This window comes from Leopardus geoffroyi, chromosome B4 (genome assembly GCF_018350155.1).
Source record: "Leopardus geoffroyi isolate Oge1 chromosome B4, O.geoffroyi_Oge1_pat1.0, whole genome shotgun sequence".
Taxonomy (NCBI): domain Eukaryota; kingdom Metazoa; phylum Chordata; class Mammalia; order Carnivora; family Felidae; genus Leopardus; species Leopardus geoffroyi.
This window is the reverse complement of record NC_059341.1, coordinates 126,976,333-127,002,861: the sequence shown is the minus strand read 5'-3', so window position 1 is coordinate 127,002,861 and position 26,529 is coordinate 126,976,333. Positions and strand designations below refer to the sequence as shown.

The 26,529-nt window shown below is 37.6% G+C and overlaps 1 protein-coding gene across 9 annotated transcripts in view; it reads right to left on the bottom strand.

The window, feature by feature from the left end:
- Positions 1–26,529, bottom strand: part of RIC8B (RIC8 guanine nucleotide exchange factor B) — a 106,669-nt gene that overhangs the window by 56,310 nt on the left and 23,830 nt on the right. For all 9 annotated transcript variants that reach the window (XR_006709276.1, XR_006709278.1, XR_006709279.1 and 6 more), the window contains exon 3: positions 8,558–9,166. Coding sequence is in view for 4 of the 9 variants with exons in the window: in XM_045465602.1 (XP_045321558.1) it covers positions 8,558–9,166 (609 nt within the window). In the remaining 5 variants the exon portion in view is untranslated. The remainder of the gene's footprint in view (positions 1–8,557; positions 9,167–26,529) is intronic.

The window sequence follows — 26,529 nt, the reverse complement described above, 5'->3', positions numbered from 1 at the left end:
AACTGTCAAACCCCTGGATTGTTGTTTCCAATCTCAGCATCACTGATTCCTTTTCATATTCCAGGTCTCAGCTAAAATATTTCATTAGAAAAGACCATTAGAAAGACCATTTCATTAGAAAAGACGTACTTAGACCATATCTAAGTAGGTTTCTTCTTTCATTATTTTCTATCGCTGTATCTTGTTATGATTCCTTTCATAAAATCATTAATTTGTAATGCCACATTTATTTACATACTGGCAATATCCATTGTTTTCTCCAGTACTCTATTACCTTTACAAGTTTAGAGTGCATGTGTTTAGTAGATGTTCAATAATTTTTAATGTAAATGGTAAGTAAAACAAAAAAAAGTTCCAGTCATAAGTGGGCAGCCAGATAAATTTTCATAAAATGAGCACATCCATATAACCAGCACAAAAATGATCCAACACTAAGATTAAGAACTCCAGAATTGGCCTCTTCAAATGACAATCTCCTGATCCTCAAGGGTAATCTGAATGTCTAACATTGCAGGTTAGTGATTTTTTGTTTTCACTGAATTTTACTTGAATGATATCATAAAATATAGACCCTTTGTGTATGGTTGTGAGATTCATTCAGGTTGTCATGTGTATTTAGGTGCAGTATGTTCATTTTCATCACTTGAGAGCAGTAATATTTGAGATGTAGTCTGTGGATCACTGCTGGTCCGCACCCTGTTTGCCACTGATCTGCAGTGTCATGAGTGCAGAAGGTGTGAGCATTTAGGAACTTTTCCAGTTTGACATTGTGTGTAATACTGCACTATACAAGAATTTCATTCTGAAAGCAAGGGCAAAAAATCTGATCCTTCACCAATTTGGTTAAGAAAGCACTGCTAAATACAATGAATATATCACAATTTACTTATCCATCCTACTCTTGATGGGCACTTGGATTGTTTCTAGTTTGGGACTACATTGAAGAGTACTGCTGTGAATATACTTTCTTACATTTCATTTGCTGCATCACAGGTCATATACATATGTCAAACTTCAGAATATACTGCCAAATAGTGTTTCAAAGTGTTTATACCAATTTATACTCTCACTAGTTGTTCTACAGTTGTGTCAACACTTGGTATTGTCAGTCTTTTAAAATTCAGTCATTCTTGTGGGTGTGCAGTGGTCTCATAGTTTTATTATGCATTTCCCTGATAACTAAGGAGTTTTCATGTAACTACTGGTCATTTGGATAGCTCTTTTGTGAAGTGCCTGTTCAAGCCTTTTGACTATTTTCCTACTGGGTTGACTGACTTTATTTGTATGGATTTATATGGATTTTAATGTATTTGGGATACAATCCTTTATTTATAGATGTGTTGCAAATATCTTCTCCCATTTGGTGGCCTGCTTTTTTTACTTTCTTCTCTTGATGAGTTCATTTTAATGAAGACCAATTTGTCAACTTTTGCTTTAAGATTTGGTTTTTATTTTGTCCTATTTTAGAAATCTTTGCTACTTAAGAAATGTTTGACTTGTTTAGGATAAAGTCATGAATATAATCTGTTTTCTTCTAAAAGCTTTATTATTTTACCTTTTTTAATATTAAGGTCCTTATCCATCTCAAATTAATGTTCTATGTATGGTATAAGGTAGGGACTTAAATTTGTTTTTCCGGATGCCTGGGTGGCACAGTCAGTTAAGCGTCCGACTTCAGCTCAGGTCATAATCTCACAGTCTGTGAGTTCAAGCCCCGCATTAGGCTCTGTGCTGACAGCGCAGAGTCTGGAGCCTGCTTCAGATTCTGTCTCCCTCTCTCTCTGCCCCTCCCCCACTCATGCTCTGTCTCTCTCAAAAATAAATAAACATTAAAAATAAAATAAAATAAATTCGTTTTTCTTCCATACAGCCTTTCAATTGATCCAGGGCAACTTATTAAAAAGCCCACTTTTCCCCCACTGCACTTCAGTGTTGCCTGTATCATAAACCAGTTGACTAAATATGTGTAGGTTTATTTTGAGACTCTTTATTCTATTCCATTAGTCTATGTCTCAATAAATATTGGTTAAATGAGCGTTATCATTAAGAAGTCTTATTTAACAAAGGTTAGAATGGATACTATACTATTAGTCTGCTATGTGACTTTCCGTAAGTAATTTAAACACTCTGATCTTTCGTGTCTCCATGTGTTAAATGTAGTTAATGCTGCTGTATCACAAGGATGCTGGAAAGATTAAATATAACTGTTCTTTATAAAACATTATACAAATACAGTTTATATAACTATAATTTACTTGCTTCATCTTAATTTTGGTATCTTTAAGACATCAATATTCTCTCCTCTGAAATCACATTATCTCCAAAGATTGAGAAGAAAAAAGTCACCAAGGACAAAGGGAGGAGGAAGAGAGAGAAAGCAAATAGGCTTGTTGTGATAGTGGAAATCAAAATGAGATAACAACACTCAATTAAAAGGTAGATAAAAACTCAGAAAATTCTTTGGGATCTCTATACAGGCTTCACTTCTTAATTACAGATTCTACTACGGTCCTGTTGCTTTTTCCTTCTGTGCAACCTGTGGAAGATCTCACTTTTATTTGGTAAAGGTGTCAGTTTCCTCACATCTTTTCATTCAAAGTGTCAACTGATGTAAACAATGCCTGAGAAAGTCTGAAGGGAGAATACTGCTCACCAACCAGTCCTGATCTGGTATTGTTACCCCAGGATAGTTCTAATTTCTTCAAGAAGGTTTAGGAAACCTGTCCTGTGAAAATTTAATTTCAATCCTATAAAAAGTGAAACAGACACTCAGACACAGACACACACATACACACATGCACACATGCACACATACAAATGTATGCATGCTTACCTAGAAATACAGCTGTATCTCAGGTAGCATTTTACCCTATGTTTTACCCTATTCCTTTTGCTTACCTCTACCATGGTTATTTGTCCTACTAAACTGTGTATATTTAAAAATCTCTATCTCTTTACAGGTAAAGATTATGTATTTTACCTCTGCATCTTTTGCATCTAACATGGTGATGGGCATAAAATAATCAATGCTTTTTTGAATTAATTTGCAAGAGGAGATATAAATGTTATAAAATAGATAGTGTTAACTCTAAAAAGGCTAGAAATTACTGTTGTAAATAATGTTATTAAATGTTTTAGGCTCCTAGAGAATTTTCTAAAAGCTTTGAAAATTTAAAAGGTACCATATATTTTTCCTCCCTCCCTGCTAACTTTGGGCTTTTTCTCCTATGTATTTCTGTATATCACATTTTATTTTTCATTAAACAAAAATTTGCTGAACGTCTACTCTGTACTGGGTATGTTGCTAGCAGAAAGACTATCCCAGGGAGGTCAGACATACCCTCAAAGATCTAGAACATATGGCATTTGAAACATCTCTGCATTACTGAGGTGATTCTTTCCTGTTTTTAAACATATAGAAAATATAGAGAAGAATAGTATGTAACAAACAGTCGTATATTTATCTGTGTTTATGTGTCTGATTTTCCTGTTAATCTTTTAGTTCTTTGAAGGCAGTGATGATTTCTTCATCTTGCATCTTGTATACCCAACATAGAATTTGGCACATACTGGGCACTCAATGTCTACTCAAAAATGATTCAGCAAAAAAAAAAAAAAAAACCCAAAACAAACAAACAAACAAACAAACAAGCAAACATGACACAGCTTGAAGCTTTTTAAATTAATATTATGTCCTTTTCCCATATTTCCTTTAAAGTCTCTTAAATAATCATGGAACTAAGCTCTTCTATGACAGTGTGACATTCCCAATTAACTTCTATGGACATTCACTGTTTTCTGTCACTCTAATACATCCTTTGACTACACAGATAGTGGTACTACTTCCCTGCTTGCACTTGGGTGTCTGGCTCTAACATGTTTGTTGGTCCTTATGTTTTCTCATTACATTGTACTGATGACCTGGGAAGCAGTGCAGAGGGAAAGTGTGCTAAGTAAGGGATTTCCAGAATAACATGCTTTCCTCCAACAAAGAGATTTAGCAAAAGTGTTAAAGCAGGAGGAAGACAAGACCATTTCATTTAACTTTTCTAGAACTGACTTCAGGTCCTGCTAAAGGAGTCTTTTGACCTCTTAAACATACTGTCTTTAGGAAAGGGAGAGAATGAGAAAGGGAGGGAAAGAGGAAGGAAGTGAGGAAGACAGATGGACACCGTGTGGAAATAAGGCCAACTACTGAATAGAAAGGAATCTTCAGATTCCTGATGGTATCAGCAGGCAGGCAGGCAGGAATTTAACACATGAACCTAAAATGAACAAATGGCACTAATCTGCTAAACCTCAAGAAAAACCTAGTCATTAATCTTCTGTTTTTAGTGAATTGTAAGTGAACAGTGATAGAAATACCTACTAAAACAGTTAAAACCAAAACCAAACATCTGTATTTTCTCTAACGGTTGAGCTGTGGTCATAAAGATCTTTAAAGGTGCAATCCCCAGGGTTTGGAAAGGTATTAACTAGCACTAATCTTCTGAAGGTCAATTTGACAATACATATTAACAACCCTTAGGGCTTTAAAAAAAAAATCCTTTGACCCAACAATTTTAGGAATTTATCTACAAAATTTTACAATAAGAAAATTCACCGTGTTACTATTTACAATAGTAAACAACTGCAATCTAAATGCCTACACATAGGGAATTTGTTAAAGGTTGATAAATCCTTATGAAGGAATACTCAAGTATAAATATACCTATTAAATACAAAATTACTTATGAAGGGTATTCCTTCATAAGGATTTATCAATCTTTAACAGGAAAATAAACTGGTACATTATTTTTTGGTTGCAGAACTCTTTTTTTTTCTTTTTTTTTAACGTTTTATTTATTTTTGAGACAGAGAGAGACAGAGCATGAACGGGTGAGGGTCAGAGAGAGGGAGACACAGAATCTGAAACAGGCTCCAGGCTCTGAGCTGTCAGCACAGAGCCCGACGCGGGGCTCGAACTCACGGACCGCGAGATCATGACCTGAGCCGAAGTCGGCCGCCCAACTTACTGAGCCACCCAGGCGCCCCGTTGCAGAACTCTTTTTATCCCCAAATAATATCTAGTTATAACCTAAATTTATTTTAAAAAATTGTTTTTAATTTTTTTCATTTTATTTAGAGACAGAGAGAGACAGCACGAGTGGGGAAGAGGAGCAGAGGGAGGGAGAGAGAGAGAGAGAGAGAGGGAGAAAGAGAGAAAGAGAGAGAGAGAGAATCCTAAGCAGGCTCCACACTGAGCACGGGGCTTGATCTCACAACCCTGGGATCATGACCTGAGTGCTCAACCAACTGTGCCACCCAGGTGCCCTTCAACCTAAATTTAAATAGAAAAAAACAACAGCAACAATCAAAGATACTCTTTTGAAAGTGAGGGTGGGGAACCTGGAACACTGTCCACTCATCACCAGAGGCTACCCCTAGGAACTTTATGGCTTCAGGGAACATTTTGAAAACTCCTACTCTTCAAGAACATTTACTGAGGAAAAAAAGATTATAAAATTACTGCATTTTTGTAAAAAAAATTTATACATGTTTATATTTATATATTCTACAATGAAGAATAGTTAGAAAGATATACGTTAAAACACAAACAGTGCTTATCTTTGAGTGGTAAGCTTATAGGTGATTTGTACTTATTGCTCATATGCAATTTTCCTCTAGATCTACTACAATGAGCATGCATTTTGATTAAAAGAAAATAATATTAGTTATTTTTAACACTGTATTTTAAAATTGGATTCTTCTGTAAGAAGTAAGTTTTTATTATCCCTTTATTTCAGTTGGTATTTAAAGTACTAACAATTCTTTAGGTGCTTGCTCAATTGGAGAAAGATGCCATGCATCTGACAATCAAGGAATTATTAAAATGCAAGTAAATGGGGGCACCTGGGTTGCTCAGTCGGTTAAGTGTCCAACTCTTGATCTCGGCTCAGGTCACGACCTCACAGATCAAGCCTCGTGTCAGGCTCTGTGCTGACAGTGCAGAGTCTGCTTGGGATTCTCTCTCCCTCTCTCTCTGCCCCTCCCCCACATATCTCTCAAAATAAATAAATAAACTTTAAAAAAAATCTAAGTAAATGGACTCTTATTGGCAAGTTTCTCTGCAACTTTATTATAGACTTTCTTTATGCTAAGTTGTGGGTACCTCCCTAAAAGGTACTCTATGTTCTGATTTCAAGGAAACATCCATCTCCCCAATCTTCAAACAGCTTTATCATTCTCAGTCCTTCCTATCTCAGGAGACACCTTCATGGTCTTCTCTGTGCTAAGTATTTTCAATCATGAACGCACTGTTTCTCTCCTAGCACTTAACACAATTTGAATTATATATTTGTTTACTTACTACCTGTCTCACCAACAAAACTGAAGGCAGAGACTAGGTCTATTATTTGCCAACATATTACACATGCCAGCATGATACCCTGTAATTGGCCATAAATATTTATTGACTAACTGAATGATTGACTAAATGTTTGCTAAAATTTGAATTTGGAGACCCACAGAGATTCAACTGGTTTAAAAATAACCTTTCCCACACTCCTGCCTAAATGGGTTGGCAAGATCCTACTTTCACTACTGTTTAAATTTCTGATAACTTCAGTAATAGCCCAGACTAACATTAACTGGGCACATTGTATAACGGCTTCATCTACTGAACCACAACTCACAAGAAGCCCTTCATCTGCTGAGAAGCCTGCTTCAGGACTACTGATCCTGTCTCATGTATCTTTCGGAAAAAAAACTTTCTATGCCACAGAATGAGTATTTGCTGCTTCAAAATCTTCTAAGGCTTCTTCCAGCCCCACTATTGCTTCTAACTAAGCACACTCATGAGGGCTAATCTCAATTTACTGATACATGTTACATGTCATTCCATACATATACTGATAAGCAGTCATTGACTTATACACCCTTTTGTTGGGAATCTGAACAGTGTGAACTACTATTTTGGGCACAATTTAAATAACAGGGCCTCCCAACAATGAAAAACCAACAGTCTCAGAAGAGCTCTTGCAACTAAATGGAGAACTTAAAAACACCAAAACAAACAGTGTAAGAAAAATAACCATAGAAGGTACCAAATAAGCATAGAGACATAATATTTTAAATACTTCCAAATATTTGGTTTCAAAGCATAAATGGAGCATGTGGGCTTTCCACATGTTTTCCTGCCAAGTCTCAGGAAAAACTGACCATACTACAGTCATCTAAAACAGCTGTTAGGACTGATCTTCAAATATTTGGTTTCAAAATATAGACCTATTTGCACTTTAAAACTCAGATGCCTGCATTCTCCCACTATAGCACTGCACTGAGATAATCTTCTCAAAGTAGGTTGCTGGCAAAAACAGATCGGTATTCATGGTGAGAACTGTTTCAAATGGACACAGCAAAATGTTAGCCCTAGGTCCTAAAGTCAATTGTCAGAAAAGATAATTTGCTCTGGCACCAACATACTGCATTTCTTTCTTCTTTTCTTTTCTTTCTTTTTAAAGCAGGGGCTCAATTTCACTCATTATTTAAGGTTAAATAGGGTAAATGTGAAATGTTGAGATTCTAGAAGCAAGGAAAAAAGTTTGTCTATTTCATTTACAATTGTCTTCTTCCTTAAACTAACTTTCTTGTTTAGCATATTGTTCTCGTGGGTACTTAGATATAAACTATCAAATCTGCCTCACTTTTGGGCTGTTGTATGGTCCAAGCCACAGAAAAGGATCTTAGTCTAGAAAAAAATCTTTCTCACACATTAGTGTAATTACATTTGTTTTCTAGGACTGTGTACCAGCCTGGATATCTAGCTGTAGTCCTACATTTCTGATAGTTATCTAATACTATAACACTCTAGGAGACTGGGATGATAGGTGATACAGCATCTTTTACTCTACTGAGCAGACATCAATTCTGATTGATCAGTTTTAACTGGCCTGATTATCTTATCTTTTCTTTTTTTTTTTTTAATTTTTTTTTTTTCAACGTTTATTTATTTTTGGGACAGAGAGAGACAGAGCATGAACGGGGGAGGGGCAGAGAGAGAGGGAGACACAGAATCGGAAACAGGCTCCAGGCTCTGAGCCATCAGCCCAGAGCCTGACGCAGGGCTCGAACTCACGGACCGCGAGATCGTGACCTGGCTGAAGTCGGACGCTTAACCGACTGCGCCACCCAGGCGCCCCATCTTATCTTTTCTTTAAGATGGCAGTCATCATAAATGCCTGTAACTTTATGAACCACATTGTTTTATTTCCCTTCAAATATTATCATTTAAACCTTATTCCTCAAAAAGGCATTAAAAAAAAAAAAAGACATGTGATGGTACAACTCAGAAAAGGAACTATATTTGGCATCTTACAAAATAATAATCCATATTAACTATATTGGAATTAAATTTTTTTAAATCTATAAAAAACATATAAAATATTTGTTTTTTCATCTTCATCCTATTTTTCTAGTAAGTGTTACACAAATGTCAACTAAAACCTTACAGGCAGCTCTAGGGATGCCCTGGACCAATTAAATAATAGGTAGATAAGAATATTCTTCTCAACCTTACCTCTTTATGTGCCTTCCAACTGTCTACTGTCACATTGAAGAGAGCTTTGAGGGCCTCGATGGCACAGTCTGTCTCCTGAGGTGAGAGAGGAGGTCCATTACGGTCTATGGCCGATTCATACTCATCGGTCCACTTGATGCTAAAGGCACTTTCCAAGATCTGGGTTAGCAGCGCTAGTCCCTGAAGCTCATAGCGCAATTGTGACCTGATGTCGGTGTGCAAAAGTGACAGGAGGAAGAGCAAGCGCAAGTCAAAGCATTTAATGTCACTGATAAACTTTCGGTCCTTGCACTTTCTCAGGAGGTGACAGAGCTTTGCAGCAAGGTTAAGTTCCAGGCTGAGCTGCTGTGCCATCTGACTGTTGAACACTATGTTACACAGACATTTTAATGACTCCACAATAACTGGGAACTCGGACACCTTCTCCAAAGAATCATCCGACTCATTTAGCTTGGCTAGTCGCAGCAGTATCTGCATATTTTCCTTGGTTGTTACAGGAACTAAAACCTTTTTGTCTCTGGAGAGAATGCGGAGAACTTCCAGGCAAGACACTTGACATGTTGTTGGGATGTCCTTTACAAGGACTTTAAATATACCTTCACAGAGTTTCTGAAAAACAAGAATGAGTATGAAAAGTCATTATTTGGCTTAAATGATTTAAAACAGAATACTTCTCTACCAATGTATGTAATAGCAGTCAGGTTCTGGCTAGAAAAGATTTTTACTTTAAAAAACATTTTTTTTTTACATTTATTTATTTTTGAGAGACAGAGAGACAGAGCACAAGTGGGGGAGGGGCAGAGAGAGAAGGAGACACAGAATCCGAAGCAGGCTCCAGGCTCTGAGCCGTCAGCACAGAGCCTGACGCGGGGCTCGAACTCACAGACCACAAGATCATGACCTGAGCCGAAGTCGGACGCTCAACCGACTAAGCCACCAGGCGCCTCGATTTTTAATTTTTTAAGTCACAGAATGTTAGAAGTGAAAGAGACCTTAGGGGCGCCTGGGTGGCTTCGGCTCAGGTCATGATCTCAACGGCTGGTGAGTTCGAGCCCCGCATTGGGCTCTGTGCTGACGGCTCAGAGCCTGGAGCCTGCTTCGGATTCTGTGTCTCCTTCTCTCTCTGTCCCTCCCCCACTTGTGCTCTGTCTCTGTCTCTCTCTCCCTCTCTCAAAAATAAACATTCAAAAAAAAATTAAAAAAAAAAAAAAAAAAAAGAAAGAGACCTTATATTTGCTGCACTTCTTTCACTTACAGATATGGAAATTGAAGGCTAGAGAGACTGAATTAGTTGTACAGGGCCAGAGTGAATCGGTCAAGTTTTATATAGCTTTGTTCTCAACAGATTTTTAACATCAGACTACATATAATACCAGGATAGAAGGCAATTAGTCTGAATCATAGCTGATGGACCCAAAGTACATATTATCTATCTTGCATTTTTTGAAAAATAATTATTCCTGTCATTGCTAAATTTAAGAACCACTGTTCATCTCTCAAAATTCAATGTCTAGCTTTCTTCTCCATAAACTGCAGGTCTGGGTCTCTCAAGCTCATGTCTTATATGTGGAACAAGTAGGTATAACTATTTTACTACTGACCATTTCTGTACCTGTTGCATTTTCTAAAAACAACAGCACCAACTAGGACTGATGTAAGATTTTACAAAGTTTGTATTAACCTAGCATCAGACTTAACTCTTTAAAAAGAGGCTATTCATGGGTCAAGCATTATGATCTTGGCAGGAATCCCAAGCTGTGTGTACCTTCTCAGGTACATCCTAGTAGTACAGCTATGGCAATGTCAACTTTAAATGTACAGTTGACCCTTGAACAACATGGATCTGAACTGCACAGGTCCACTTATACATGGATCTTTTTCAATAAATACAGTATAGTACTATAAATGTATTTTCTCTTCCTTGTGATTTTAACACTTTTCTCTGGCTTACTTTATTGTAAAAGTATAAATCCAATAATATATAACATACAAAATATGCATTAATCGACTGTTGATGTTATTTGTTTTTTTTTTTTTTATTTTTTTTTTTTTATTTTTTTAAAAATTTTTTTTTTTCAACGTTTATTTATTTTTGGGACAGAGAGAGACAGAGCATGAATGGGGGAGGGGCAGAGAGAGAGGGAGACACAGAATCAGAAACAGGCTCCAGGCTCTGAGCCATCAGCCCAGAGCCCGACGCGGGGCTCGAACTCACGGACCGCGAGATCGTGACCTGGCTGAAGTCGGACGCTTAACCGACTGCGCCACCCAGGCGCCCCAGTGTTGATGTTATTTGTAAGGCTTCTGGTCAACAGTAGGCTCTTAGTAAGTTAAATTTCTGGAGAGTCAGAAATTATACACAGAATTAAAAAAAAAAGTTTTTTTTTAACATTTATTTATTTTTGAAAGACAGAACACAAACAGGAAGGGGCAGAGAGAGAGGGAGACACAGAATCCAAAGCAGGCTCTAGGCTCTGAGCTGTCAGCACAAAGTCCGACGTGGGGCTCAAACCCACAAGCCGTGAGATCATGACCCCGAACTGAGTTCGGATGCTTCACCAACTGAGCCACCCAGGTGCCCCATATACACAGAATTTTTTTTGACTGTGCAGGGGGTTGGCGCCCATAACCCCCACGTTGTTCAAGGGTCAACTGTACTATTTTCTCTAGATGGAGGTGGGAAGGAAATTAACTTGACAAGCTGAAAAAAATTTGATAATAATGTCAATTCTACCTGCCATCCCTGATGACTAGAAAGGACTTTCATTTAATGTCTTACTATCATCATTAAAGCACTTAAAAATTTTTTTTGAAGTTTATTTATTTATTTTGAGAGAGTGAGCGAGCAGGGGAGGGGCAGAGAGAGAGGGAGAGAAAGAATCCCAATCCCTGTGCTGATAGCACAGAGCCTGATGTAGGGCTCAAATTTATGAACCGTGAGATCATGATCTGAGCCGAAACCAAGAGTCAGATGCTTAGCCAATGGACTGAGACATCCAGGCGCCCCAAAGCATTTTGTTTTAAAAATGAACATAAGTTTGGGCAGTGGGGATAAGTGTAATGTGCCCATTATAAAAATACAAAAAACAAGGCAATTTTTCTCTAATTTCTGATCTTTCATATCCAAGATAAAAAACAAAACAAAAAAAACAAAACAAAACCAATTCTTCTGGGGGTGAAGTCAGATAATCTTTGCACCCACATAACTTTATTCAAGAGAGAACTCACCTACATTCCTGTTTAAGAAACACGTAATAAATAAGGTATTATAAAACATTATATATGTGAATTTGGAGTTCTACGTATCTAGTAAAATAGACATCTTTACCTCCTAACTTTCTAAACCAAAAGTAACAACAGCAACAAAAAAATCCCCCCCAAATCTATAGACAATATGATTCCTTTCTTGCTCTACCTTCAGACTCAAGAAAGAAAAAGAACAAAGTATGAATACAAATAGGAAGAGACAAGGCTATAGACCAAATGGACTAAAACACTGGGACATAAAAAGGCTACATGAAAGAAATTAGAAAGCCTACAAAATTTATAGTTAAAAACTACTTCTGGGGCACCTGAGTAGCTCAGTCAGTCTGACTGAGCCAGTCTGACTTCAGCTCAGCTCATGATCTCATGGTTTGTGAATCTGAGCCCTGCATCAGGCTCTCTGCAGTCAGCAGAGCCCTCTTCGAATCCCCTGTCACCCTCTCTCCTTGCCCCTCTCCCGTTCATGCTCTTTCAAAAATAGACAAACATTAAAAAAAAAAACAAAAAACGACTTCATTTACAGGTTTCCTGGAGATCAACTGGCAACCAAAGACAAGAGTTCTAATTTTAAAGCACAGTTTTTGGTTATACTTGTTCTTAAATATGCCATTTCTCATTATAGACATGCCTCACGTAATGACTGTTAGGTGGCTTTTTATTATAATCATAATGTATCTTGAAAATCAAGCCACTTTTTTGGATCATGACTCTTTCTTCTCTGCCTTTTTTTTTTTTTTTTTACTATAATTCAAAAAATAAAATCAAAGACCTACCCAAAATACAACAAAAGTGATATTTTATAAACATACCTATTGCTGTACTCAATATAATCATTTCTATTCAGAGAATATTATGAAGACCAAATTAATAAATCAGGTATATTTGGATGAATCAGAAAAATTTTGCTTTGGGGGCACATGGATGGCTCAGTTGGTTAAGCATCTGACTTTGGCTCAGGTCATGATCTCTCAGCCTGTGAGTTAGAGCCCCATGTCGGGCTCTGTGCTGACAGCTCAGAGCCTGGAGCCTGCTTCCGATTTTGTGTCTCCCTCTCTCTCTCCACCCTTCCCCACTCATGCTCTCTCTCTCAAAATAAATAAACATTAAAAAAAAAAAAAGAAAAAAGAAAGAAAAATTTTGCTTTGCATATGTACACCAAGCTAGAGAATTGAAGAGGGAGCATTCTTTACACTTTCTCCATCTGTTGAGTGCATGCACTCCTTCTGTGTTTCAAAGATGCTCTTGTATTTCACCTTTATTTTGCCCGAACAGTATTTTTCTATGCTGTGACTATTTTTTTTCAGTTGATTTTATGCTTCCTAAAACATGCTCTGCTCTCTTCAAACACTTTATATAGCCCCTTGATGCCCACAGGACATATTTGGAATGAGCCTAGTGATCCTTTTCCTACTGCTCTGTCACAGACACCCCGCTTTTTCTCAAGTGCTCCAAAATGACTCCCAGTCCCTTGACATCTGTCTTGAGCTCCTTCCCTGCTGTTCCTTCTGTGGCATGAAAGGACATGCCCTCTAGTCAGGAGCCTCCTCTTTTTCTCAGCTTTAGTTTGAAGACTGAGGGGTCTATAAGCTTCCCTAGTCACTCCCTCTTTTGATATTTGTGCTTCCAACAAGATCTTAGTTTTTGCTTTTGTATAGAGTAAGTTATTGGAGCATCTCACTCCTTCTCCAGGCTCCTAGAGAATAGGCCATGTTTTCTGTAGCCCTGTGGCTGGATCAGGTGTGCTATACCTATTTTTAAGTGCAAGATAACCACAAATTTCTAACCTTAAAACTACTACCACCTGACTCTCCAGCATCTTCCAAAGAATGACTCCTTTGTATTCCTCCTCCACCAGCCACCACTTACTATCAAGTCTTCTCTTCCTCTTTTTGCAGGTACAGTAAACTGTCATTACATTAGAGGTTAGATATAGACTATTTTTATTTACTATTTTATTTACTTTCAAAATTGTTTTCATTGTTCAACTGATATATATTTTTCAATCTCAAATTATTTTGGTACCTTAGATAATTACAAAACACATTTTTTTTTCTATCAAAATTAATGGAAATATTTTCTGATTTAACAACTTTCACTTAGAGTTTGGGTTCTCTGTAATGAACAAAAGTCAGAAAGCAAAGTTGAGGTATGCTTACAAAATATAATTACTAAGAATCAAAGAGTCTGAGAAAAAGCCCTTTTAAAATGCTTACTAGCTTAGCAAGCCATGGCTATTTCTATAAAGTTACACTGTGGACGCAGGAGCAGACACTCAAGAGTAAGATCCCAAATAGTTCCCCAATGTTACTATCAGTACCGCCAAAAAATTTTAGTAATTTTCTCCTGAACTGAAATCCCAGAGTCTACTACAGCAATGGTTGTCAAACTTCATCATGCATCATAATCAGCTAAAGGGATTGTTAAAATACATTGTTATACTTCACCCTCAGAGCTTCTGATTCAGTTGGTTTTGAGTGAGGTTCCAAAATTGGGACTTTTAACAAGTTCCTAGTTGCTGCTGCCAATTCAGAAGCTACACTCTGTGAACCACTGAACTATGGTTAACAATGGACTGACACAACTTGGATGTTAGAGGACTGGGGTTAAGTGAGAGCAATGGACCAGATAAGCTTAGAAAAGTAGGCTGAGTTGAAAGCCATTAATACAAATAACCTTAACTTCTCTTTGATTATCCTCAAGATGAACAGGGTGTCACTGTCTGGTCACATTACCTTTCTTATCTTAAATATTAAAAACTACTCTTAAAAAACTGAGAACAAACTGAGGGTTGATGGGGGGTGGGAGGGAGGGGAGGGTGGGTGATGGGTATTGAGGAGGGCACCTTTTGGGATGAGCACTGGATGTTGTATGGAAACCAATTTGACAATAAACTTCATATATTGAAAAAATAAATAAATAAAATAAAATAAATTAAAAAAAAAAAAAAAAAACTACTCCACGTGTGAAATATATTACTTGTTTAAGGTCAATGGTCCTGGGCTTGAAACTTGTTCAACTTACCATGGACTCTAGAACCACAGCAGTACTGTGATGAAGGCAAAGGTTCTGGATTTAAACTCCTTGTATTCAAACCTTGGCTCTTCTACCATCTTCTAACAGTGTGACTGTGGCAACTTACTTGGCCTCTCTGGGCCTCATTTACTGTAAGAGCTAAATGATATCCCACATGTATAGCTCTTAGAATAGTGCCTAGAATGTGTAAGTGTTCAGTATAGGTTTATATATTATTATAAAATAAAATCTCAGAGTCCTCAGTTTAGCATTTAAGATCTCCAACCTACTTTTTCATGCTTCTCTTTCATACTGTGCTTCTATCAAACCCTCCTCTTTAGCTATATTCCTATCCAAATTATCTCACACTGAGCTCTTCTGCTTTCTTACTGCTTCCCCTCTACATGCATCAGTTCTTCTTCCTCTTTGACTATTCAAGTTTTAACCATTCTTCAAAGCTAACCTCAGAATTCACTTTTAAGAAAAATATTTATTTTGAGTGAGTGAGAGAGAGAGAGAAAGTGAGAGAGAGAGAGAGCACGCACACACATGAGCAGGGAGAGGGGCAGAGAGAGAGAGGGAAAGAATATGGAGCAGGCTCCACACTGTCAGCACAGAGCCTACCCTGGGGCTTGATCTCACGAACCGAACTCTCAGATCATGACCGAAGCAGAAATAAAGAATTCACGCTTAACTGACAGAGCCACCCAGGTGCCCCTAATATTCACTTTTGATATAAAATTTCTCCTAACCACTTCAGCTCCCAACATTCTTTCTCTCCAAGGAATACCCAAACCATACCTTATAGCAATCATTTGGTGCTCTGTACATTCTTCCTGTTACTACTAAAAGCTCTCTGATGGCAGAAAGGACACTTTTTTTTTCAAGACAGAAGAAAATATAAATTGTAGTGGTTTCTGAATTAGAGTTGGGTATATTACTAGGCTTTGCTGCTGTGTAATTCAGACATGCTATTTAACTTCTTTGAGCCTCACTGTCCCATGTGTAAAAAGGGAATAGTATCATCTATATCTCATAGGGCTATTGTGAAATAGACTCTGGGACATAATAAGTACTCTGTAAATGGTGATTATTATTATTCATATTCTTCATAATCCTTGTAGCCCTCAGTAGAGCAACTAGCACACAAGTTAGCACCCAAAATATAAACTGACTAGATTAAGTTCTTCAAATCTAAAGGATTAGTAGAAGTCTATTAATGTTGTCTGGACACTTCTCCTTTCTAAGAAGGAAAGAGAAGTAGTAAAGGCTATTCGTGTGATTGGACTAGTAAGATGGTTTGTCTCATTGGGTAAAAATGTCTCTTTACATGAGCAGAACTTAGATGTCTTCATATGAAGTTCTTTTTTTCTGAAGAGGTTAAATAACTTAAATATATATGTTCTTTAAAATGTAAAATGCACCAGGGAGCCTGGATGGCTCAGTTGGTTAAGTGTCTAACTTCAGCTCAGATTATGATCTCATGGTTCGTGGGTTCAAACCCTACAGCTCAGAGCCTGGAGACTGCTTTGGATTCTGTGTCTCCCTCTCTCTCTGCTCCTCCCCTGGTCATGCTCTGTCTCTCAAAAATAAATAAATGTTAAAAAAAAAAAAAAAAAGGAAAAAAGAAAATGCAAAACGCACCAAACTATTAAAGAAAATAGAAAAACAGTCATAATTACACCAGCTAATGTGTGTGTGTATAATTTTTTAATTTCTTTTTGAGAAAGTGAGCGAGCACAAGCTGGGTAGGGGCCATGCCTAGCATGGAGCCCGATGCAGGACTCACAACTGTGTGATGATGACCTGAGCTGAAATTAAGACTTGGACATTTAACTGACTGAGCCACCCAGGCACCCCTAGCGGGTATATTTTATAATGCAAGAGACAGAAGTATTTATTCTTAGTCAATCTACTTGATTATCAGTAACATATGCATATTACTTTAACAGAGAATTACAATCATAACGTGTATATATTTTGTGTCCTGACTTTTTAATTTTTAATTTAATTATTAGCATTTTTCCACATTGCTACAGAATCCTTATATAAATAATTTTAAATAGATGCAGTTATATTAAATGACTTCTGTTCTCAGTAAGCTTCTACCATGAAATATAGCAGAATCCAGAAAGAGCAGTGGACTTATTAGCATCAAAAGGAGTGGTTTCAGAATGGGTGGTTTTGTAAGTGTACAAAAAACTTCTTATATATGTTCTTCAATGTAAGAAATGCTCACTAAACACTTACCTAAACTATTGTCTAAGGACACTTAACTAAGAAGTAGAAGGCCAGGACTTAATCCAGATTATCTGACTCCAATGTGATTTCCACTTCATGTCAATGATTGTACCACAGCGTTCTCTCATTTATTAAAAATATGATCTTGAGTATGTCACTCTATTTGGCCTCTTTCTTCATCTATATCATGCATTAAGAGTTTCTAAGGCAACCTTCTTCCAGCTCCAGGATGGTAAGCTCTTCACTATGAATCTGTAAAACTAAGATCAGCTTTGGCTTTTGCTATGAAGTAAGCAGAACATGCTATAAAGCATAGATGAACATTCAAATGATCTATCATGATTTATATACTGTTTTAAAAGGTGATTTCTGGGGCGCCTGGGTGGCTCAGTCGGTTGGGCGACCGACTTCGGCTCAGGTCATGATCTCACGGTCCGTGAGTTCGAGCCCCGCATCGGGCTCTGTGCTGACAGCTCAGAGCCTGGAGCCTGTTTCAGATTCTGTGTCTCCCTCTCTCTCTGATCCTCCCCCGTTCATGCTCTGTCCCTCTCTGTCTCAAAGATAAATAAATGTCAAAAAAAAAAAATTTAAAAAAAAAGGTGATTTCTAAAAATATTAAGAAATTAAAAGTCAAATTTTATACATAAAAAAGAGTCTTTGCTTAAAATACAGACATAATACGGGGTACCTGAGTGGCCCAGTCAGTTAAGCATCCAACTTCAGCTCAGGTCATGATCTCACAGTTTGTGAGTTTGAGCCCCACATTGGGCTCTGTGCTGACAGCTCAGAGCCCGGAGCCCACTTTGGATTGTCTCCTCTCTTTGCCCCTCCCCAACTCACACTCTGTCTCTCTCTCTCTCAAGAATAAATAAACATTTAAAAAATTAAAAAAAAAATACAGACATAATAGTTTCCTATACTCTGGCAACCCGACATATAAGTGCTACTCAAACGTGTCTACAGATTGGTGCCAGTTCACAAACTGTTACTGGACTGCATTGAGATAGGTACACAAATTGAAAATAGGTATAAAAAATTGAGTTTGCATTTAGAAACATTTATAGTAATCCGACTTTGCTGTGACTATTAAAGGATGTGGTTATCTCTTTTAATGTTTCGTTTTTATTGTATTTTATGGAAGCACTGGTCTACTGCAAATTAGGGAAAAATTAACAAACAAACAAAAACCTTGGCCTTGACCATAAGTAATTTAAGGAGCACTGTTCTAGAGAATGCATTTTATACTGTATAAATTTTCTTGAACTATATAACGAAAGTAGTAAAACTAACTCAGATCCCATGGTAATGAGGGACTGTCTCATAAACATGCTTATCTAAGATTTAGTTTAATTGCTGAACACTATATTGAAAAACTATTATCAGTGTCCACCAAAATCCATTTTCCCCTTCAGATATAGTAACAGAAGTGTGGCAAGACCCACGAGTGCCTACCTATGACACATTCCTCACCTGCTCTGAGGCCATATGACCATATGACTCAGCTCTTGCCAATGGAATGTATGTGAACACGTTGCAAGCCATTTCTGGGTTTGGGTCTTTAAGACAGTGAGCATTCTTTCTCTACTTTCTTGTCCTATTCTGTAGCCCAGAACTTGGAAGTGGCAGCCCAGTATATGCTAGGACAATGCTGAGATAGTGAAGCATGACTTGCAAACTCAGAAGGAAAACAGGGCAATTGAATAAATTTACAGAGCAGAGTTATTCACCTACCTAACCAGATCGGATCACCTCAGAACTATCACTTGAAAAGGTAATAAAACACCAATATTCCTCAAACCACTTCTATCTTGGGGTCCCTTTGTTGCATCAGGTTAGCTTTAAATTTAAATAAAATGCACCTTTGAAATACAATGTCTCATCAATATCTCATACAGAACCTCTTATGCCAGCATTCAATAAGTAACAAAAGTTATATTTCACCTAAATGACGAAGCAACTACTCTCTATAACTAATACTAAAAGTTAGTCCAAGTTAGCCTAGTTGTGCTATGGCTGGTTTATATATTCATTTGTTTACCTATTCATTCATTCATTCATTCATTCATTCAAGAAGACACCAAGTATCCAATAAATCCAAGGTAAAATCCTTGGTACTGGGTAGCCAATAGCAAGCTTCTAAGCAAATTAAAATTGAATGGGGGAGCATTTACAAAGAAATACAAGCCATGGATTAGCGTGATAAGTGCTCTGATAGGTCTAAGCCAGAAGTTTTCAGCCTTAGCACTACTGAACTTTTGGACTACACAATTCTCTCAGGATATGTATAAGAAATTTAATAGCATCATTGGCCCCCACCCACTAGATACCAGTAACACCCCCTCACTACCACTACCTAATACAGCAATCAAAAGTGTCTCCACAACTACAGATGCTGGCAAGGATGTGGAGAAACAGGAACCCTCTTGCACTGTTGGTGGGAATGCAAACTGGTACAGCCACTCTGGAAAACAGTGTGGAGGTTCCTCAAAAAATTAAAAATAGATCTACCCTATGACCCAGCAATAGCACTGCTAGAAATTTACCCAAGGGATACAGGAGTGCTGATGCACAGGGGTACTTGTACCCCAATGTTTATAGCGGTGCTTTCAACAATAGCCAAAATATGGAAAGAGCCTAAATGTCCATCAACTGATGAATGGATAAAGAAGATGTGGTTTATATATACAATGGAATACTACTTGGCAATGAGAAAGAATGAAATCCTGCCATTTGCAGCAACGTGGACGGAACTGGAGGGTATTACGCTGAGTGAAATAAGTCAGGCAGAGAAAGACAGATACCATATGTTTTCACTCCTATGTGGATCTTGAGAAACTTAACAGAAGACCATGGGGGAAGGGAAGGGAGAAAAAGAAAAGTTATAAACAGAGAGGGAGGGAGGCAAACCATAAAAGACTCTTAAATACAGAGAACAAACTGAGGGTTGATGGGGGCTGGGGGAGAGGGGAAAGTGGGTGATGGGCAATGAGGAGGACACTTGTTGGGATGAGCATTGGGTGTTGTATGGAAGCCAATTTGACAATTTTATATATATACACATATATATATATATACACACACATATGTGTATATATATATACACATGCGTATATACATATACACACACATATATGTATATATATGTATATATGTATACATATACACACACATATGTATATATATGTATATATATGTATACATATGTATATATATACACACACACACACACACACACACACACACACATATATATAAAGTGTCTCCAGAAACTGCCAAATGTCTCTTGGGGAATAAAATCACTTCCCAGTGAGAATCACTGATTTAAGTGTAAAAAACTATGGTAATACAAATCTAAGGCACCTAATCCAACTTATGGGAGGGATACAGACCAACTCAGGGAAAGAGTTCTTAAGGAAGTGACATCTAAGGTGAGATGTGAAATATACACATTCAATTTCCACTCAATCATTTAACAATACTTGAATGCCTACTATATTCAAGGCACTGTGTAATGTGAGAGGTGTACAGTGGTGAACAAAACAAACATTATTCTGTTATGTGTTATGGGGATGACAGTCTAATGGGGAAGACAAACAAAAAATTAAAGTGTTATAAGAGAAATGAACAGGATGGTATGATAGAAAATCACTGGAGAAAGGATCCATTTTAAAGTGATATTTAAGCCAAGTTCTGATGGTGAGAAGGTGCTAAATGTGCAAAGAAAGAGCACTGCAGACAGAGTCTGGTGTGTTTAAGGTCTTGAAAGCCAGGGTGGGTGATGTTAGTGGCAGAGTGCTCTGAGATGTAACTGGAGAATAACCTGGCACCAGACCACGTGGAGGTTTACAGTCCATGATAAGGAGATTAGACTTTAAATGCTATGAAAAGTCACTAAAGGAGTTTAAGCAGAGACATACAACCCAATTAAAACTTTTTAGAAAATCACACTGCCTGGGGCATCTGGGGGGCTCAGTCAGTTAGGTGTCAGACTTTGGCTCCGGTCATGATCTCACCGTTTGAGGGTTCAAGCCCCACATCAGGTCTCTCTGCTGTCAGCGCCGAGCCTGCTTGGGATCCTCTGTCCCCCTCTCTCCCTGCCCCTCCCCAGCTCGTTCTCTCTTTCAAAAATAAACATAAGAAGAAAAAGGAAAAGAAAACCACACTGGCTGCTGTGTGGAAAATGGATTGGAAGGGAACAAATACAGCTTCAACTAGAATGGAAGCAGCAGAGAGAGAGAAAGGTAGATGGATTTGATATGTATTTTTGACAAACAGGTTTTGGGGAAAATTATGTATAGACACATTAAGTTTGCAATGCCCACAGAGATGTCAAGTACAAAGTTGAATATGTGGCTGAAGCCCTAAGCAGCCATCAGGGCTACATCTTCTCTATGAGTAAAGGTGCTTGGAGCTATAGGAATAGATTGCCTACAGTAAAATACATAGAAAATAGAAGGAAGATGATAGAGCCATGAAAAATGCCACCACTTAGAGGCTGGGAGGAGGAGAACTTGATAAAAGAGATTAAGAGTTACAGCCAGAAGCAAGAGGAAATTTAGGAGTGTGGTGCTCTGAAAGACAATACAGGAAAGAAAATATTTTATAGACGGAGCAGTCAACTGTTTCCAATGCTGATGAAAGATCAAGTAGTGTAAGGATTTGGCAATGCTAGATCACCAGTGACCTTGATAAAAGCAGTTTCTACATAGTATTTGGGAAATGAGAATGTGCAGACAGACGTACATACCTTTCAAGATGTGACTATAAAGAAACAGAGAAACTGAATGGTAAAATAAGAGCAACTATAAGATAAAGAGAGGTCGTTTATTTTTCTTTTCCTTTTTTTTTTTTAAAGAGAGGATATACTAGTCCATGTCTGTATGATGAAGAGAATAAAGAGTTGGAATTAATCCAGAAGGAAATGGGGAACTTATTACAAGGTATTAAGCAGGGGGATGACATTAGATTGTGCTTTGAAATTATCATTCTGCTATAAACATTGGGGTACAAGGGCCCCTATGCATCAGCACTCCTGTATCCCTTGGGTAAACTCCTAGCAGTGCTATTGCTGGGTCATAGGGTAGGTCTATTTTTAATTTTTTGAGGAACCTCTACACTGTTTTCCAGAGTGGCTACGCCAGTTTGCATTCCCACCAACAGTGCAAGAGGGTTCCCATTTCTCTACATCCTCTCCAGCATCTATAGTCTCCTGATTTGTTCATTTTTGCCACTCTGACTGGGGTGAGGTGATATCTGAGTGTGGTTTTGATTTGTATTTCCCTGATGAGGGGTGATGTTGAGCATCTTTTCATGTGCCTGTTGGCCATCTGGATGTCTACTTTAGAGAAGTGTCTATTCATGTTTTCTGCCCATTTCTTCACTGGATTATTTGTTTTTTGGGTGTGGAGTTTGGTGAGCTCTTTATAGATTTTGGATACTAGCCCTTTGTCTGATATGTCATTTGCAAATATCTTTTCCCATTCTATTGGTTGCCTTTTAGTTTTGTTGATTGTTTCCTTTGCTGTGCAGAAGCTTCGTACCCCAATGTTTATAGCAGCACTCTCAACAATAGCCAAATTATGGAAAGAGCCTAAATGGCCATCAACTGATGAATGGATAAAGAAATTGTGGTTTATACACACAATGGAATACTACATGGCAATGAGAAAGAATGAAATATGGCCTTTTGTAGCAACGTGGATGGAACTGGAGAGTGTTATGCTAAGTGAAATAAGTCATACAGAGAAAGACAGATACCATATGTTTTCACTCTTATGTGGATCCTGAGAAACTTAACAGAAGTCCATGGGGGAGGGGAAGAAAAAAAAAGAGGTTAATAAGAGACTCTTAAAAACTTATAACAAACTGAGGGTTGATGGGGGGTGGGAGGGAGGGGAGGGCGGGTGATAGGTATTGAGGAGGGCACCTTTTGGGATGAGCACTGGGTGTTGTATGGAAACCAATTTGACAATAAATTTCATATTAAAAAAAGAAATTATCATTCTGATGGTAATATGGAGAATGCACAAGAAATGGGACAGAACCAGAAAAAGTTAATGAGATGAGAAATGATGGTTATGTGAACTAAGCAGAGAAGTAGAAAGCTAAGAGACTGTGAGGGGCATCTGGCTGGCTCAGTTGGTACAGCATGTGACTCCTGATCTTGGGGTCATGAGTTCAAGCCCCACATTGGACATTGAGCCGACTTAAAAAAAAAAAAAAAAAAAAGGAAAGCTAAGAGATTTTAAGGAAGTAGAACTGACTGGATGATTGGTGAAGTGGTCATCAGGGTGGAGAAGAAAGAGGAGACAAGGAATGTCTCAGATTTCTAACTTGGACAACTTGGTTGACAGAGGTCTTAATCATTCAGGAGACAGGGAACCCATTTTCTAAAGCTGGCAGCAAAAAGAAAACGATATTGCTTGGTAGACATTTCTCTTTCATCGCCCCACAGTGGACACCTCAAATAAAATACATCTAAACTCATTATCTAGGAAGGGGTCCAGATCCTCCTCCAACATATATCCACCTTTCTAAAGCTCACACTCAATTTACTGTCACATTATCCTTGATCTGGGCTGAGAAACCTACTCTCTACTATCTATGTGAACATATGTGCCTTTTCTCATGTTACTTCCTGTACATAGCATGTCTTCTTAAACCCTGACCTTCCGAAATAATTTGTTTCTTCAAGGCAAATGTCATCTTTGTAAGCTTAGAAGTAACCTCTTCTATCTCTACCACTTTTATAGCACTTAACACCTCTGACCTTGAATTATATTTATGGAGACTTCTTATCTCTTTCATCAGTTTTGGGCGGGCAGGATTTGTCTGATATATTTCTTTTTCTTCCACAGGTACAAAGATGCTGTCAAATATGTTGAATATGTACTTACAAACATATATACGAAGTGCAACATCTTCAAAGCACTATATGCTAAACACAGAGTTTTATGTCCACATAGGCCATTAAAGTTCTGGGCTTAATTCCTAGGTACCACTTATTTGTGTGATTTTTAATAAATTGGTCATGTTTTTAAATTTCCTTATCTGTAACATGGGTATGATGGTACCTACTCATAGGGTTGTTGGGGGAATTAAATGAGATAGTGTGCATGTGCTGTTCTCAGATAAAATAAATACCCAATAAATGTTATTTAACATCATAACTACAATGCATTACCATATACTTTAGTAAAAGGCTACATGCTATAATAAAGAATATGACTTCCAGAGTCAGTCTTCACTTTGCTGTATTTTTTACCTGCGAGATCTAGGAAGTTACTTGATTTTTCTGAGCTTTAGTTTCATTATGTTTAAAATGGGGATAATATGTATTATGGTGTTGTTTTAGTAAATAAGATGTTGGTACATAGTAAGAGCTAAAATTGTACACTTCCAAGAACAAGACCTATAATTAAAGATCTCAGCCAACAGTACTATCTTGAAGGAGGCTTATTTTTATGATTAAAATAATATGCCTATATGTAGGTTTGACATCTAGTTTTCTCTTCAACATCAGGGTTTATCAAAAGGATGTAATGAGCTGAGACTTTTAAAAGTCTTTACTATTATTTGGGAAATTCAAGTAAAGATTTATATATTAATTTAGAATAAAAATGGGGCAATAATTGAATAATTAAATCAAAATGAAACAATAGTGAACAGAGAAAGTGAACATTGCCAAAGACATGCACGAATGTCTGTTTTATTTATAAGAAACAGGAAAATGCAATAACTTTCCAGTTTGAGCTGGAAAGAGGGGCAGGGTACACACACAGCACAGGCACAGAGTTCAACTTGGCGGTAACCCAATGATAACTACAGGCCAGAAAACAGCTGAAGAGCCAAACAAAATAAGTGTAATTTACAGAATCAGAATATTAAGAGTTAGAAAGGGCTATAGTGACTATTTAATAATAACAAGCACTAGCAGTTGCAAAAGGTGCTATAAAAAAGTAGATATTGGGGAGAGTAAGCCTGAGAAACTTATAAAGCTTATTAAAGTATTAAAGATTCTCAGATGTACTATGGAAAATAAACCTGTTTAATTTTTTAAAACTGCTATTTCCTTTATTTGTTTGACCACAGAATCCTTTTAAAAAATAATACCTAATAGGGGCACCTGGGTGGCTCAGTCAGTTAAGCGTCCGACCTCAGTTCGGGTCATGATCTCACAGTTCATGAGTTCGAGCCCCACATCTGGCTCTGTGCTGACAGCTCAGGGCCTGGAGCCTGCTTCGGATTTTGTATCTCCCTCTCTCTCTGTTCCTCCCCTGCTCACACTCTGTCTCTGTCTCAAAAATAAATAAAGATTAAAAAAAAATAAAAAAAAAACCCAAACCTAATAATATACTCAGGACTTGGGAATATTTCTTTTATTTTACAGACATGAAAACTGACTCCCAGGGAGGCTAAATTATTTGCCTAAGATAGCACAGAATGCTAGAACGGGAAACTCAGATTCTTACCTGTCAGTCCTACTCTCTTTTCATTCTACTGGCATCTGGTGATGTGTAATAAATAAAGCAAAAATGGGTGTTCCAACTTTGAAAGCAATTCAGGGTTAAGCTAGGCCTGTGAAAGGAATTATTGAGGACTGATTTTTTTTTTCTCCTTAAATGAACAGACTTAAGTCCTTAAACATGGCTCTACTTATTATCACTTTTTTATTATTATTTAATGTTTCTGTTCTTCTATTTTCACGGAACTGAATACCTATTCTCAGAGTCTACTACTTTCTCTTTAATAAGAATGGACTCCTGCCCACCACACTTTTTGTCCATTATGTCCACAACATCAGCCACATGTTTGATTTATGCTCTTGCTCCAACCAGTGCTCCTATAGTGATGGGATAGGACCCTGCTCTTAAAATAGACTATGCACATTCATCTGGGAGATGTGGCACAGTGCCAGGGATACTTAAAGTCACAGGGCAATCCTAGTACATCCTCTTTAACCACTGGTTTACTAAAAGATTTAGTGGGGGCAGGGTGGGGAAGAATTTCTACATGAAAGTAAATACATTAAAACTCACAATACAAAAAGTCACATGAATTTTTGAGATTAAAAAATAAGATATAAAAGGAATACTGTAGCTAAGGCAGGATCCATTGAATGATACTTCCCTGGCCTCTCAAGGTTGTGCTTACTCTCTCCTCCGATGGATGTCACTAGATATATATTCCACAGGGATCTAATTTTAGTTCATAACTGGACTTGAAGGTCAGCCACCTAAATCTGATAGTTCTAAACTTTTGCCCTCTCTGTACAGCACGTGTGTGTGTGTGTGTGTGCGCGCACGCAAGACAGAGAAAGACAGAGAGGTATTAAATTCTAAAATAAGCTTACTATAATTAACAGAACAATGTTGTCAGTTCTACAAGACAGACCTATTAAAAATTTGTATTTTACAAAAATGTTTAGCAATCACTGACTCACTGCCAGAATTCTA